This window comes from Fukomys damarensis, unplaced genomic scaffold (assembly GCF_012274545.1).
Source record: "Fukomys damarensis isolate Sample0158 unplaced genomic scaffold, DMR_v1.0_HiC HiC_scaffold_16, whole genome shotgun sequence".
NCBI lineage: Eukaryota > Metazoa > Chordata > Mammalia > Rodentia > Bathyergidae > Fukomys > Fukomys damarensis.
Window position 1 is genome coordinate 119,127,636 of NW_022900928.1, and position 13,895 is coordinate 119,141,530.

General features: G+C 51.2%; 1 protein-coding gene across 2 annotated transcripts; it reads left to right on the forward strand.

Moving 5' to 3' along the window:
- Positions 1-5,070: 5,070 nt before the first annotated feature.
- Dnajb2 (DnaJ heat shock protein family (Hsp40) member B2) lies at positions 5,071-11,938 on the forward strand. 2 transcript variants are annotated; one of them, XM_010611834.3, is made up of 9 exons: positions 5,075-5,573; positions 6,078-6,187; positions 7,314-7,367; positions 7,540-7,662; positions 8,414-8,506; positions 8,708-8,810; positions 8,967-9,037; positions 9,868-10,074; positions 11,216-11,938. In XM_010611834.3, the coding sequence occupies exons 1-9, from the start codon at positions 5,509-5,511 to the stop codon at positions 11,224-11,226; spliced, it is 837 nt and encodes a 278-aa protein (XP_010610136.1). In that variant the 5' UTR covers positions 5,075-5,508; the 3' UTR covers positions 11,227-11,938. The 2 variants fall into 2 exon arrangements, with proteins under 2 accessions (XP_033620541.1, XP_010610136.1); XM_033764650.1 differs by lacking the exons at positions 8,414-8,506; positions 11,216-11,938 and having other exon boundaries at positions 5,071-5,573; positions 9,868-10,305.
- Positions 11,939-13,895: the final 1,957 nt, after the last annotated feature.

Genomic DNA, 13,895 nt, shown 5'->3' on the forward strand with positions numbered 1-13,895 from the left:
GGTGGGTGTGTTTTTTTTTTTTTTTTCTTTTTTTTTTTTTTTTTTTTTTTTTTTTTTTTTTTTTTTTTTTTTTTTTTCCAGTACTGAGGATCGAGCTCATGGCCTTGCAAAGCAAGGCAAGTGCTCTATTCCTGAGCTCCATCCCCAGCCCTTTTTCTTACTTTATTTTGAAATACAGTCTCATTTAATTGCCAAGACTGGCCTCAAACTTGCAGTTCTCCTGCCTCAGATTCCCAGAGTGTAATTCCTGGTATTACAGGCACACATCAACATATAACATATTTGGCTTATTTCTTCTTCTTCTTTTCTTTTTTTTCCATTTTGATTTTTTTTTTTTTTTGGTACCAGGGATGAACTCAGAACCCTGTGCTTGCAAGGCAGGTGCAACGCCACTGAGCTAAATCCCTGGCCCTAATTTTGTTTTGCTTTGAGTACTGGGGATTGAACACAGGGCCTTTGCACTGAACTAGAACTTGGAGCTGGGACCACAGCAGGATGACTGAGAGGGAGCAGGTGGGACCAAGGAGGAAGGGGTATTTGACAGGACTCAGAGCCAAGGAGAAGATACAACCACTGCTTGATAAGCTCCCTGAAAGAGAGGAAGAGAGAGGAGGGAGAGGGAGAGAGGGAGAAAGGGAGAGAGACAGAGACAGGGACAGAGAAATACCTTGGGTCTGCCCTTCCTGCTACCCTCAATCTCCCCAGCCTCTTTTTAAGGTCTTTAAAATGTGAACAGGGTCTTGCTGTTGCTAAGTTGCCCAGACTGAGCTCAATTTTATAATCTTCTTGCCTCCACTTCCCAGAGTGCCAGGTTTACAGGTATGCACCACAGCACCTGGATCATCTTGTATATTCTTGAGATGTATACAGTTACTGTAACTACTGGAATGGAAGCTCCTTGGAAACAAGGCCTTGTTCCTCACTGCCCTACATGCAGCACCTTGCATGTCGCCTAGTACATTCAACGCTCAATATTTGTTGAGGGAACTCACTCCTCACTCCATCATTGCCTATTTTTATAGATGTGGAGACTGGCTCAGAGAAATGATCTGACTTGCCCAAGGTCACCCAGTTTGTAAGTGGAGAAGCTGGGTTCCAGATCCAGGTGGGCCTGAACTAAAACTCAGGTTGCTAACCTCCTTCCCTCAGCCCGGCCCTCCTACCGCCTTGTTCTAGGAGCTCCTCAGACACTACCTCTTCTGGCCTGTCAGGTAAGCAAAGCCCAGACGGTGACTCAGGTGTCTCCAGGGCATGACGCTTGACACATCCTTGTCTGGCATCTGTGATGAAGGACATCAAGGCAGGGAGCAGGGCCCCTGTCTCTGGAATGGAACTGGGGCAGAGGCTACGTTGGGGATAGGTCTTAGGGCTGTCAGTGCCTTTTGGAAAGGTTCTCCTGATATCCTATGTGAGAGAGAGAGAGGTGGGAATGTCACCTGCCAGGATGGAGGGCATCCTGAGAGACAGCCAGTTCCCCTCTCATTCGCTGTACCGGCCAGCCCAATCTGGGGGCTGTATCTTCATCTCCATGCAGACTCCACAGGGTTGCCCCTTTGGGTAGGGACCTGTAGGCCTGGGTTGGGTTGGGTATGTGTATGAGGAGGTGGCAACCTAGACTTCCTGGGGCAGCTGGGAGTGCCGCCCAGCCCGGCTCCTGGGGACTCCCTCAGTGCAGGACAATCCTTTCATCTCTGATGCTGCTAAGGCCAGGGTACAATTACCTCTTGCAGACAGGAAGACAGGTTCCTAGCTTTGGGTCTCACCCAACAAGCTTATTCCCTCATCTCTGCTGTGTCAGGAATATGCAAAGCTGTGTCGTCAGCATTTCCTCCTTCTGGAAGCCAGGGCTTGGGCTCTGGCTGTCTCAGTGTTGCCATTCCTTCCAGATTAGGTCACGGCCTTCCAGAACCCATCCATCTCCAGCAGGGCTCCCTCCTCTGGATTCTTCCATCCCCCACCATCTACCTCTGTCACTTATCTGGCACTTGACATGGGTGGCCTTGTACAGTAGTAGCACATGGCTTCTGGGGAATGTCCTAGTTCCCACCTAGGTCCTTAACAATTTTTCATGTGTATTTGAACAGCTGTTACTTGCATATGTTTCAGGATTCATAAGGTACCCCCCAAAATTTACAAACAACAAAAATAAATGTCCTTCATCTTGTTCTCCTCTCGGCAGGCACCACTGTTAACTTTTTTGTTAGTGTTTTCTTCTAGAGACATATACAGATATTTAATGTGTGTCCCTATATTTTTAGTACACACTGTGTTCTGCATCTCATTTAATATTCAGTCTAGAAGATGGTCTACACCAGCCCATTCCTTTTGGTGACAATATTCCATCATATATAGTGTACCATGACTTATTTAACCAATTGGCTATGAATGGGTGTTTAGGTTGTTTCTAATCCTATGCTATTAAAAAGGATGCTGCGGTTGGGGATATACCTTAGTGTAGAGGCTGCAGTTCCAATCCCAGTATAGGGGGTGGGGAAGATGAACGGTGCAACTCCATATATACTTCACTGCATATAAGTTCTTAGAATTGGAATTCCTGAGCCAAAGGTTGTGTGTGTGTGTGTGTTATAATTTTGTTGCACTCCATATTTCTCTCTTTAGAAATAATACCAAATTAGCTGCCCTGCCCCTACCATTGTATGAGGACACCTGGGCCTACAACCTTGCTCTTATGATATAGTAAACTTTTTGATCCTTGTCAATCGTTCAATTAGTGAAAATATTTTGTTGCAGCTTTTATTTATACTTCTCTTGTTGGGGTTGAGACTGAGCATATTTTCATGTGTTTAGAAGCCAGTATTTCCTTTTCTGTGAGCTGTCTGTACCCTTTGCCTATTTGAACAAGTACACTGGGGGTGAGGGTCTAGCTAAATGGTGAAGCTCTTGCCCAGCATTCACAAGATCCTGAGTTCCATCCCCAGCACTGGAAAAATTGCATTGTTTGCCTATTAATTTTTTGTATTTCTTTTTCTGCTACATATGTCCCGTAAGACTTCCCTCCGTTGTCATTTTTTTATATCTCAACTAGATTTTATTTCCCTGCCTGGAATTTAAATGCCTTTGTGTTCCTATTCTTAATGTGATATCACATACACAGGAGGTGCTAGACAAGAGAAGTAAGAAGAAAAAGGCAGAGACTTGGAAGACTTTGGAGTGACCTGGTCTATCCTAATCCACTCTTTCCTCTTAAACCAAATCTAAGCCTTCAGTCTTTGGTTCAGTCAAGACTCTTGTTGCAAGCAGAAGAAATGAACTCTGGCAAATTATATAAAGCAAGCAACAACAAAAGCACCCCATCCTTCAATTAGCAAGATATGGACTAGCACACAGAATCAATGAAAAAGTAAGCAAATAGCCTCAGCAAACAGGAAGACACCAAAGGAAGCTTGGCAGTCAAGCCTGGGGCACAGGGCCGCCTATGTTGGAGACCCTCCTTCCCTCTATCATTGCAGCGAGGACCTTCCCTCAGTAGACAAAGAAGCTGATGTTTCCTCTCTCAGACACTAGAGGCCGCCGCAGGCCCCATGGCAGCCACCAGCACCAGAGACAAATTCTGAATCACTCACATCCCAGTGGCTTGCCCCAGTTTCAGTCCTGGTTGCTGCACCTGCTTGGCAGGCTTGTGTCTTTTACTTGCACCCTTAGAGCTGGAAGTCTGGAAGAGAGTCAGCTGCAAGTATTAATGCTTTGTGGCAGATGGCCTGCCTTCTGTTAGGGCCCATGGGATGGAAATTCCCCAAAGGTAGGTGAGAATTCCCCAGACGGAGGCAGGAGGTTCAGATGATGGGCAGCCAGGAAAACTGGACAAAGCACACTGCCTTCTGCACACATGCTCCACTCAAGCCCTTGTCTTTGATGAAGTGTTCCTGGGTCAATCATCCTAGACTCACATAGCCATTGCTCCTTAGGCCAAATCTTACAGCGATAACTCCTGTTACAAACCCTGACTCATAAGATTTTCAAACAGCCATCAGCATTGTCTATACAGTATTTAGGGGGAAAAATTCAAGTCCTCAGAAGTTTCCCTAAGCCTAGCAGCACCAGGTTGCAAACCCAGGTCTGTTTCCAAAGCCCTAGGGCTTCCCAGTGGGTTATACTTAGGGATGCCTATCTTTTCAAGTTCCATCTCAGAGAAGTCAGGGAATAGGCTGCATTCTTCTTTTATTGTGTTTTTCATTTCTGTGATGCTGGAGATTGAACCCAGGCCCCCACACATGCTAGGCAAGGAATGGGCCATATCCTCCAGCCCTTACATTATTCTTTATATATTTTGGCAGCATGAAATATAGAAGATACTGAACTAGTATTTGTGGATTGGCCAGATGATACTGAGTAAATTCTCTAACTCTCTTAGGAGGTCTGCACGCAGGACCTTTTGAGGTGGAAGGTCCCCAGCTTGAGAAGAAAAGCCTTGAATCCCGAGTATTTTCTTTTACCGTCCTCTTTAACCCACCTCTCCTAATGTGTCACCAAAACTATCACCAAGAGATTTGCATCTGTTTAATATTTAATCATCCAATAGATATTTTGGCTACGGCCTTATATATATGTATACTACTGAAAAAAGGGTTTTACAGTTTGGTGGGGGAGGTGAATAGTAATCAAGTAAGCAGACCAACCAATGCTAATTTGTGGTGTGGCAGGGTGAGGAAGGAAAGCCAGGAGATTCTATAAAAGGTAAGTGTGGCCTACTGAGGGAAGGGAAGCTAGGGCAGCCTCTTTTGAGGACCTGGGACTGCAGGAGGGATATGGAGCTGGGGGAGGGGTGGATCCAGAGAGGAGTCGGTTGAGTCCCTGAGGTGGCGATGCCCTCCGGGTGAATATCATGAATCATGTGGATAGGAGAGCGACAGAAGGACCAGGGGCCCCGCGTCTTGTTTGCGCCAGTGCATCACGCCTGGACGGTTGCAGCAGGACGCATCTCGCAGGTGCCACCTGGGGTGACGTCGCTGGGGTGCAAGCCCAAAATAGCCGGCTCCGCCCCCATCTCCCAACAACCCCTGCTGTCGCCCTCCCCCTTGGGGTGCCGGGCGGAGCCAGCCTTCTCCTGGTCTCTAGTAGTTTCCGTGCCTCTGACTCACGCCTGCGCACATAGCTGGCCCTGGCGCGTCCTACGCAGCATCCGCGAGCCGGGGCTGCTGGTGCCAGACGGTTCCCCACGGGGGAGGGGGCAGGGGCGGGACTCCGGGCGGGGGAGTGCGGCCGACCCGGGACAGGCTGGGGACTCTGGGTCGGGCTACCGGCGTCACGGGGCTCCGATCGGGCTTCCCGGGCCTGTGCGCCGAGATAGCCAGGGGCCCCGGCCTGCTAGGAAAGATAAGGCTGCGGAGGAAGCCCAGTCACCGGCTGCAAGCACGGTCCCAAGTCCCGCTACCACCCTGAGCGCCTTCCTTCCCCCAGGGCTCTCCAGCCGCTAGGAGGGGCTGCTGGTTCCCGGTGGCCTGACTGCTTCTGTCCTGCATCCCCGAAGAGGCCCGCTGCACGACTGCGATGGCATCCTACTACGAGATTCTAGACGTGCCGCCAAGTGCGTCCGCTGATGACATCAAGAAGGCGTAAGGAAACCTGTCACCCTCTGCCCCCCAGGGGGCTTTTCCGTTTGACCCCTGTAGGGAGGAAAGACACCCTGAAAGAACAAAAGGGGCCAGTCCAGAGAGGAAAGTAGTGCCGGGAGCTGTCCTGTGGGTCCTTCTCCAGTGCCCCCCCACCCAGCGCCCAGCCTCTAGAGGCAGACTTTCTAAGCATGTGCCATAGGGATGCCCAGGCCCTGCGAGGAGGAGACCAGTGTCCCTGTACCCTCTGTGGCCACATGTGGCCAGGATGGGAGCGTTCTTGCCCTGGGGTCATGGTGGGTCCCAAGTATAGTCCTAGCCCTCATGCAGAGGGAAGAGAGAGGAGTTCCATGAAAAGACGGCCACAGAGCAGCCCCAGCAGCTGGGGTGAGTGGGTCCACCGTGAAAGGACAGTGGTGGGCCAGGGCAAAATGGGTGGCTGAGTTTCCTGGTGGGACGAGACAGCATTTGTTCCCTGACCCTCCCCTCTGCATCCACTTTCTTCAGGTACCGGCGGAAAGCTCTGCAGTGGCACCCAGATAAGAACCCGGATAACAAAGAATTTGCTGAGAGGAAGTTTAAGGAGGTGGCCGAGGCTTATGAAGTGCTATCTGACAGTAAGGCCTGGGTTACAGGGCAGGGCCCAACACATCTCCCCTATGTCAGGCCCCCTCTCACTCCTTCCCAAAGCCATGCCTCCACCGCCATCTCCATGCTTTCTTTCAGCCTGGCATTTAAATGCTCTCTTCTAGTGAGACAGCTATGCCTGCCCCCTAGGGTCTGGAGAGCAATGTGGGTGCTGATTAGGGATAGGAGGAGGGCAGGAACCTCTGTTCCAGGCCTCCTTGAAGTCATCCTGCAAGGCAGGTTTTTATCACTCCCATTGTACAGGTGAGGAAACTGAGGCTGAAAGAAGATCACACAGAGCTGGAAGATGAAGCCAAATCTGTCTCTTTTTGTTTGTTTTTTTTGTGGTGCTGGGCATTCGGCCTGGAACCTCACATATGCTAGGCAAATGCTCCACCCCTGAGCTGCAACTTGTACCCCTGTCTTTTAAGCATTTATTCATTCAGGAAGTATTCATTGAGTGGTTACAGTGTCAGGAACCTGTTGTGCGCCAGGGAAGCAGTGGAGGACAAGCAGATTCCATTCCTTGTCCTGAGGGTGTTTTTTCCTGTTCTAGTGAGGAAAGACGGGCACTAACCAGGTAAACTCGTAGTGTCACAGATCGTGACAAGCATTCCACTAGGCACCTAGTTTTGTTTTGGTGGTCACAGATGGTCCCTCTGAGGAAGTAACATTTAGATAAGCGCTGATGAATAATAGCAGATCGTAATTAGCTAACATAATTCACTTATTTGCAGTGCCAGAGGTTGAAACCAGGGACTTGTGCATGGCAGGCAAACACTCTATTGCTGATATTTGCCCCCAGCCCCTAGCTCATCTTTACTAAACACTTTCCATGTGCCAGCCACTATGCTAAGCAGTTTGTGTGGATTATTTTATTTAATCCTCACAGCATTCCTATGAGGTAGTTGCTATAATGATGCCCATTTTACAGATGAGAAAAAGCCAGTCATGTGAAGGGCTTAGTAGCTGCCAAAATCCACAGCCTGTGTCCCCTGAACACCCTGCTGTCCCCCAAGTGTCAGGCTCTAGGCAATCCTCTAAGGGTTGGCCAAGCCTGGGAGAGGAAACCCTTTTCCCAGAAGGAGGGGAAAATGATTGGATCTCTCTTTTCAGAGCACAAGCGGGAGATCTATGACCGATATGGCCGGGAAGGGCTGACTGGGGCAGGTAGGTGGAGTGTCAGGGGCCCGGGATGGAATTGGGTCAGGGTGGAGTCAGCAACGCAGGCCTTGTCATGGCTGCTTTCTCCGAGGCTCCTGGAAGTGCCTTAGGTGGATCCACTGGCTCAGGGAAAGATGGACATCCCAGGCCTCCTCTCACATCCCTGCCTCTCCTCCAGGAACTGGCCCTTCTTGGGCAGAAACTGGTGGTAGTGGGCCTGGCTTCACCTTCACCTTCCGCAGTCCCGAGGAAGTCTTCCGGGAGTTCTTTGGGAGTGGAGACCCTTTTGCGGAGCTCTTTGGTGAGTAGGCTGAGGAGGGCTCATAATGGCTCAACTTCCCCCTTTGGGCCTGTCCTCCATCCTCGGGAAGCCTTCAGGCAGGAGGCCGAGAAGGGAGCAGGATCCATAGGCGGGAGTTTTTGTGTAGTGAGTATTGGTCCAGTGAGAGCTGGGCTAGAGCCTCACACATGACCCGCTTTACAGACTGGCCTTGTTAAACAGCAACAACAATAATACATTGTTAGAGCTCCACAAAAACAGCCATGAAAGCAAGACTCAAAGCACCATGTGACAAGAGTGGTAGTGGTACATGTAACAACATACACCAGGTTTTAGGATGATTCTCTGTCGAGTATTTGACATCTCCTCATCTTGTGACCCCTGAGAGGTGATGAATTTTAATCCTCATTTACAGATGAGCAAACTGAGGCCCAAAGGACTTGCTTAGAGCCACAGAGCAAATGGCAGTGCCGGACTGTGTGCTCTTCCTGCTCGTCCCCACCTCATGTTCTAAGCCTCTGTGAAAGGGGCCGTTTGTCCTTCCATCCTTCTGTCTGACTCTCCTTTTTTGTTCCTTATTGTGGGAAAAATTAACCAGTGTTGAAAAGGAATTTAATTTGTAAAGAAGGCCAACCAAAACCAGAGGAAAAAAAAAATCATAAATGTACCCAATTGCTCAGCTGCTTATGTTTCTAGATTGAAAAGCAAAGTTCACACACCGGGGGGGAGGAGCATTTTCACTGATGATTGTGAATCTGCTTACTTGCTGCAGATGACCTGGGCCCCTTCTCGGAGCTTCAGAATTGGGGTTCCCGCCACTCAGGCCCCTTCTTTACCTTCTCCTCCTCCTTCCCTGGGCACTGTGGTAAGCACTGTCCCTTCCCATGTTTGTGAGCACTGAGTCCCGGAATCCCCAGTGGCAGCTTGTCACTTTTCTAGGCCGCCTCTACCTGGAGCCCTGTCCTCTACGGGGGGCCCTGAGGCTCCTGGTCTTTGGTGACTGTGACTGGCAGCACAGAGCCTCCCTCTAATACTCTCTTCTCCTTATCCTTTGTCCCAATGCCAGATTTTTCCTCCTCATCTTTCTCCTTCAGTCCTGGGGCTGGTGCTTTCCGCTCTGTTTCGACGTCCACCACTTTTGTCCAGGGACACCGCATCACGACACGCAGGTGAGGCCTCCTAAGGCCATGTAAATGGGGGGGGTGTCTGGGGGCCAGGGGTGGAGGTGGGAGCTGTGTGCTGATGTAAAATCTGCCCTTTCCGCTGCAGTGGCCAAGGCCTGGACTGGTCACTGCTCATTGACTGAGCTGTGCTGTCATCCACAGAATCATGGAGAACGGACAGGAGCGGGTGGAAGTGGAGGAGGACGGGCAGCTGAAGTCAGTTTCAATCAATGGTGAGCAAGGGCTCCACCACCCAGTCTGAGGCAGGAAGCTCCAATCCCTGGGGCCCCTTCCCTATGCTTCTGTCGGGACTCCCTTGGGGCAGGGGACTAGGAAATGGCAGCCACAAGCCAGACTGGCAGGATCAGACACGGCCATGGGAGGAAGTGAGCAGAGGGGTCTGATAGGGCCAGCCAGTTGTTGATGCTAGTACCTTGCATTTGCAAAGCACTTTACTATTTTTTAAAAGCACTTGCACATATATAGTATCTCTTGTATTCTTAAAGCATCTAAGGGAATATGCAGGTAGATGGTATTTGCTCCATTTTTATTTCAAGAGACCGAGCTACAGCTTGGTTAAATGATCTTGATGTTCAAGTAACCCCTGGCTCAAGGTTCCTACCTGTTGACTAAGGAGTAAAGTAAGCCAGGAATCAAGCTCAGGACACACAATTCCTGGAGCAGAACTCTTCCCATAACACCACATGCCCCAGGATTGTCACTTTGGCTAACCTTGCTTAGCTGCTGACACTGAGAGTACTGTGTGGCAACCCACTTTACATGGGTTGACATATTTACCCAATGGGACGATTCATTTATGTAGGCACTGTCATTTCTATTTCATAGACGGGGAAAGGAAGGTGTAGGGAGGTTGAGTAACTCATCCACAGAGAAAGAATGGTTTTTCCTGGAGCAGAATACCTGCCCATGCTCCTGTCCTGGGGCCTGCCCTTGTGCAGTTCCAAAGAGAGGCTGTAAGTGGTCAGGCTTGTCACTGTGTGAGATGACCTGGTAGGATGCCCCTGTGTGGGTCTGGGCCTCATGGTGGCTGTGACTCTTGCAGGTGTTCCAGACGACCTGGCACTGGGCTTGGAGCTGAGCCGTCGTGAGCAACACCACTCAGTCACCTCCAGATCTGGGGGCGTGCAGATGCGGCAGACCCCTGCCCCACGGCCCTGTGACAGTGACCTCTCTGAGGAGGACGAGGACCTACAGCTTGCCATGGCCTACAGCCTGTCAGAGATGGAAGCAGCTGGGCAGAAGCCGGCAGGTGGGCGGGGGGTACAGCAGCGACGGCAGGGACGGCCCAAGGCCCAGCACCAAGGTCCAGGGGGAACCCACAGTGGGGCCCACAGTGAGGCAGCTAGCCCATCCCCAGAGGAGAAGGCCGCTCGCTGTCTCATCCTCTGAACACCAGGCCCAGCCTGATCTGATTCGGGTCTTGACTCGGCGTCTCGCTGTCAGAGCAGAGCAGAGTGGCCTGAGTTGTGGGAGCCTGAACTCCATGTCCCTCCACAAGTTTCCCTCCTGGGCCACCACATTTCAGTGTGGACTTTGGATTTGTTGTGCTCAGCCAGAGCTGAAAGGTCCCTGGGTGAAGCTGATAGGTCCCTGAGAGGGGTGGGGTGTGTCTGGGCAATGGAAGGGCTGAGGGAGCTGGATGCACTTTGTAGAATGAGAGTTTCTGAGGGACATTAATGTTTTAGGTTGAGCCTTTTGTGCTCAGATCCTCTGCCACCCGTGTTGCCAAGGCTGTCAAGGAAGGAGGACTTGGCCTGGGGTGTGGTGCTCTGAGCCCGAGTTGGCAGCTTCTCTGGGGAGCAGTATAGGCTGAGTGGAGTCTTGCTCTCCTTGTCCAGCTTCAGACCCCTGGTTTCTGTGCAGTGTTGAGCTCTGACCGTCTCTGTGCTTCCCTTCTGGTGCTGCTCTCCTTCCTCCCATTCTGCTTTCTGCAGCTCTCTGCGGGCTGCATCGCTTGCTTTCACTGCCACCTGGCTAGGACTCCCTTCTCCTTCTCTCCCTGAGAAGCCTCAATGTGCCCAGGAAGATGCTGGGGCCGGTGGGGCCATGAGGTCTTCTGGGGAGGCTAGCTGGGTGGGGCGGGAGCCTCTCCGCCATCCAGATTTGGAGCCGGATCTACTCTTCCTCCCTTCCTCTTGCTGCCTCAGCCTGCCCCAGCTGCGGGACTAGGCAGAGGTGAGGCTGGCTAACCCCAGAGAGGTGGGCTAGGGCTAGGGTCAGGGCGACCCGTGGGCGGCCTAGGTGGGGACTGTATCCCATACTACTTCCCCACTATGAATCAGGGTTCAGAGAGCGGCCACATGGCCAGCCCAGGTGTGCATGCTTGGCTCCATCCTCCGTGGCTTGCTGCTGACCCTCTCTCCTGTCACCCACCCCTGCTCTCTCCCCAGATGTGTTCTGATTGGATGTCCAGGATACAGAGTCGCTTCACAGTTCCAACAGGACAGCACCCTCACCCTTGCGATGGGAGGGGATACTCCATTCTTCCCTCACCCATGCTGAGTGTAGAACTGGGGCCTGGGCAGTGGGTGGGGGGGCATCAGTAGTCTTAGCCTATGAACTCTTCCCTGGGTGTTTACTGCTGTCTCCTGGGGACTACAAGTCCCATAATGCAGTGCACACCACCACATTTCTGATAGGTCACACCCAGGAGAATTGGTTCCTGGTTATAGAACTGTGCTTCTTGGAATATGTAGTTCCAGTCCTGGCCAGCCTGTCACTTGCTCTGGATGGGGAGGTCTTGTCTTTTGATTTGTCCCTGGTGTGGAGGCAAGGATGTGGATGAAGGGGGAATAACTTGAGCCTGGGTTCCCCTGACACCTTTTGCTAGCCCCAGGGTTGGAGTGGGCAGGTCAAGACCTTGCAGCATCTGGGAGAAGTTCTTTTCTCAAGGGTCAGCAGAGTAGGCAGGGCATGGCCCTGGAAGGCTGATGAACATGAAGTGGCAAAGCTTGGAAGGGAAAGCTACCCTCACAGAGGCGTGTGGCTGGGACTGGTGTGTGCTGGGAACACGGGGCATGCTGCTGCTTGAATGGCTTTCTTTGGCCTCTGATCCTGCTGCCCATTCTTTCTCTCCAACATCACAGGCAGCCACCTCTCTTCCTCCCTTCCTGGGGAGCCAAGGCCTGGGAGGGGACTGGTGGATTAGGGTGTTGCCAGCCCCTGCAACACTGAGCCTTAGAGACCTATCAAGCCAGCTGGGCTGGGCTCAGACCAAGAGGGAAACTGGAATTCAATAAAACTGATTTGTGAGAGCTCGGTGGGATGCTGTCTTCCTCTTTTCAGGGGCTCAGGAGTGACCCTATGGGACCAGTGGATGATGTCAGGCCTCACACCTCCCTTTATACCCAGGCAGGTGTCACTGGGCAGAAGTCTTCCCTTTCACCAGCTTGTTCTCCCCAATTATATTATGGAACCCCAGGAAAGTCTTACATTCTTGGCCCTCACCTCTTGGGGGCCCATGACTGGCTTTCCCCAGTACCAAATACTCCCCTTATATCCTTAAGACCCTCTACCCCCAACACTCAGAGCACAGCTAGGACCAGACTGAGTTAAGATGACTATATGGGAACCACGAAAAGCCAATGACGATGAAATCTTGGAACCCCGAGACTCCTAGACCAAGCCTCTCAGCTTGCACCCAGAGGTAGAAATCGGGCACGTGGGGTAGCACCAGTAAACCCTAATCTAGGCATAAGCCCAAGGCTTATCAGTACTCGGGGAATAAAGAGCCAGAAAATCACCTCTCCTTGTATCTGCAGCCATGGAAAAGTGCATTGTCCTGCAAGGTGGTGTGGCCCCCATCTGCCAGTGCTAGGACAGGCTGTTGGCCTCACCTTCAGTAGCCAAAGGGTCTACAATGGTTTTTGTTCTGGGTTTTTTTTTCAGTACCAGGGATGGAACTCGGGACCTTGTGCTTGCAAGGCAGGCATCGGAACCACTGAGCTAAATCCCCAGCCCTGTTATTGTTGTTTTAAACTGGGGATTGAACCCAAGGCTTTCACATTGAGCTATATCCTCATCCCATATATATATATATATATATACACACACACACACACATATATATATATATATATATGTATATATATATATATTTTTTTTTTTTTTTTTATTTTTGAGATAGGGTCTTGCGTAGTCACTACATTGCCTAGGCTGAGCTCAAGCTTTTGATCCTCCTGGCTCAGCCCCCTAGAGTTCTAGGGTTATAGGCTTGTGCTGCCATGCCCAGCTCTACCATGCAAAGAAGCAGCCTGTCCTGAATGAGGAATTTCAAGCCCCCATGGTGGGGTGGGGAGGCAGAATGTTGGAAGCTTTTGGGACAGCTGCTTCTCCACTTGTAGCCTCTGGAATGCTGAGCTCGCAGGACCTGAGCCCCAGCAGCGCAGTAGAGGACCTGTGGGGGGGCTGGCTGGTCCCTTCACTTCCCATTCTGGCAGATGGTAGTCACCTTATTTTCCATTTGAGGCTGCGTCTAGCAAGCATGTGGATAAATGACCCTAACCCCAAGTGCTCCAGGCCCAAGGCTCTTCTAGCTTCACTTCTGTGGCCACCACATTTGTCCAAGGACATTTCATGACCAGCAGATGAAGCCTCCTTCTGGGAGGAGGAACACCCTCAAGGTGGAGGGACAGACAGGGAGAAAGTATCCCTCAGCAGTCCTGGCCTGGAGTCATTGGAGTTTGCTGCAGTGTCCCCTGAGGTGTGGCTGGAACTGCCTTATCACTGCCACAGGTCCCAGCCTCCTGATCCTGCCTGATATGAATGTTATTTTTGAGGCCAAAGGGCTTGAAGCAGCTACCCAAGAACTGACAGGAGAGGTGACAGAGGTCAGACTACCCAGATTTGAATCCTAACTCCACCAGTTACAAGGTTTGTTACTGGCTGTGTCCAGCTGAGATTTCTTCATCAAAAAATGGGGATAGGGCCAGGGATTTAGCTCAGTGGTTCTGCTGCCTGCCTCGCTAGCGCAAGGTCCTAAGTTCGATCCCTGGTACCAAAAAAAAAAAAGGTGGGGCTAATCATTGGTAGTGGCTTTATGAAGATGAACCGAATGAATGTATGTAAAGA

What these genes read in the sequence shown, in the direction of transcription:
- Dnajb2 (XM_033764650.1), top strand. Translation starts at nt 5,509, where the DNA reads ATGGCATCCTACTACGAGATTCTAGACGTGCCGCCAAGTGCGTCCGCT. An exon ending in CCCTTTTGCGGAGCTCTTTG is followed by an intron (nt 7,663 to 8,707) that starts GTGAGTAGGCTG and finishes TCCCAATGCCAG; the next exon opens with ATTTTTCCTCCTCATCTTTC. An exon ending in CACCGCATCACGACACGCAG is followed by an intron (nt 8,811 to 8,966) that starts GTGAGGCCTCCT and finishes TGTCATCCACAG; the next exon opens with AATCATGGAGAACGGACAGG.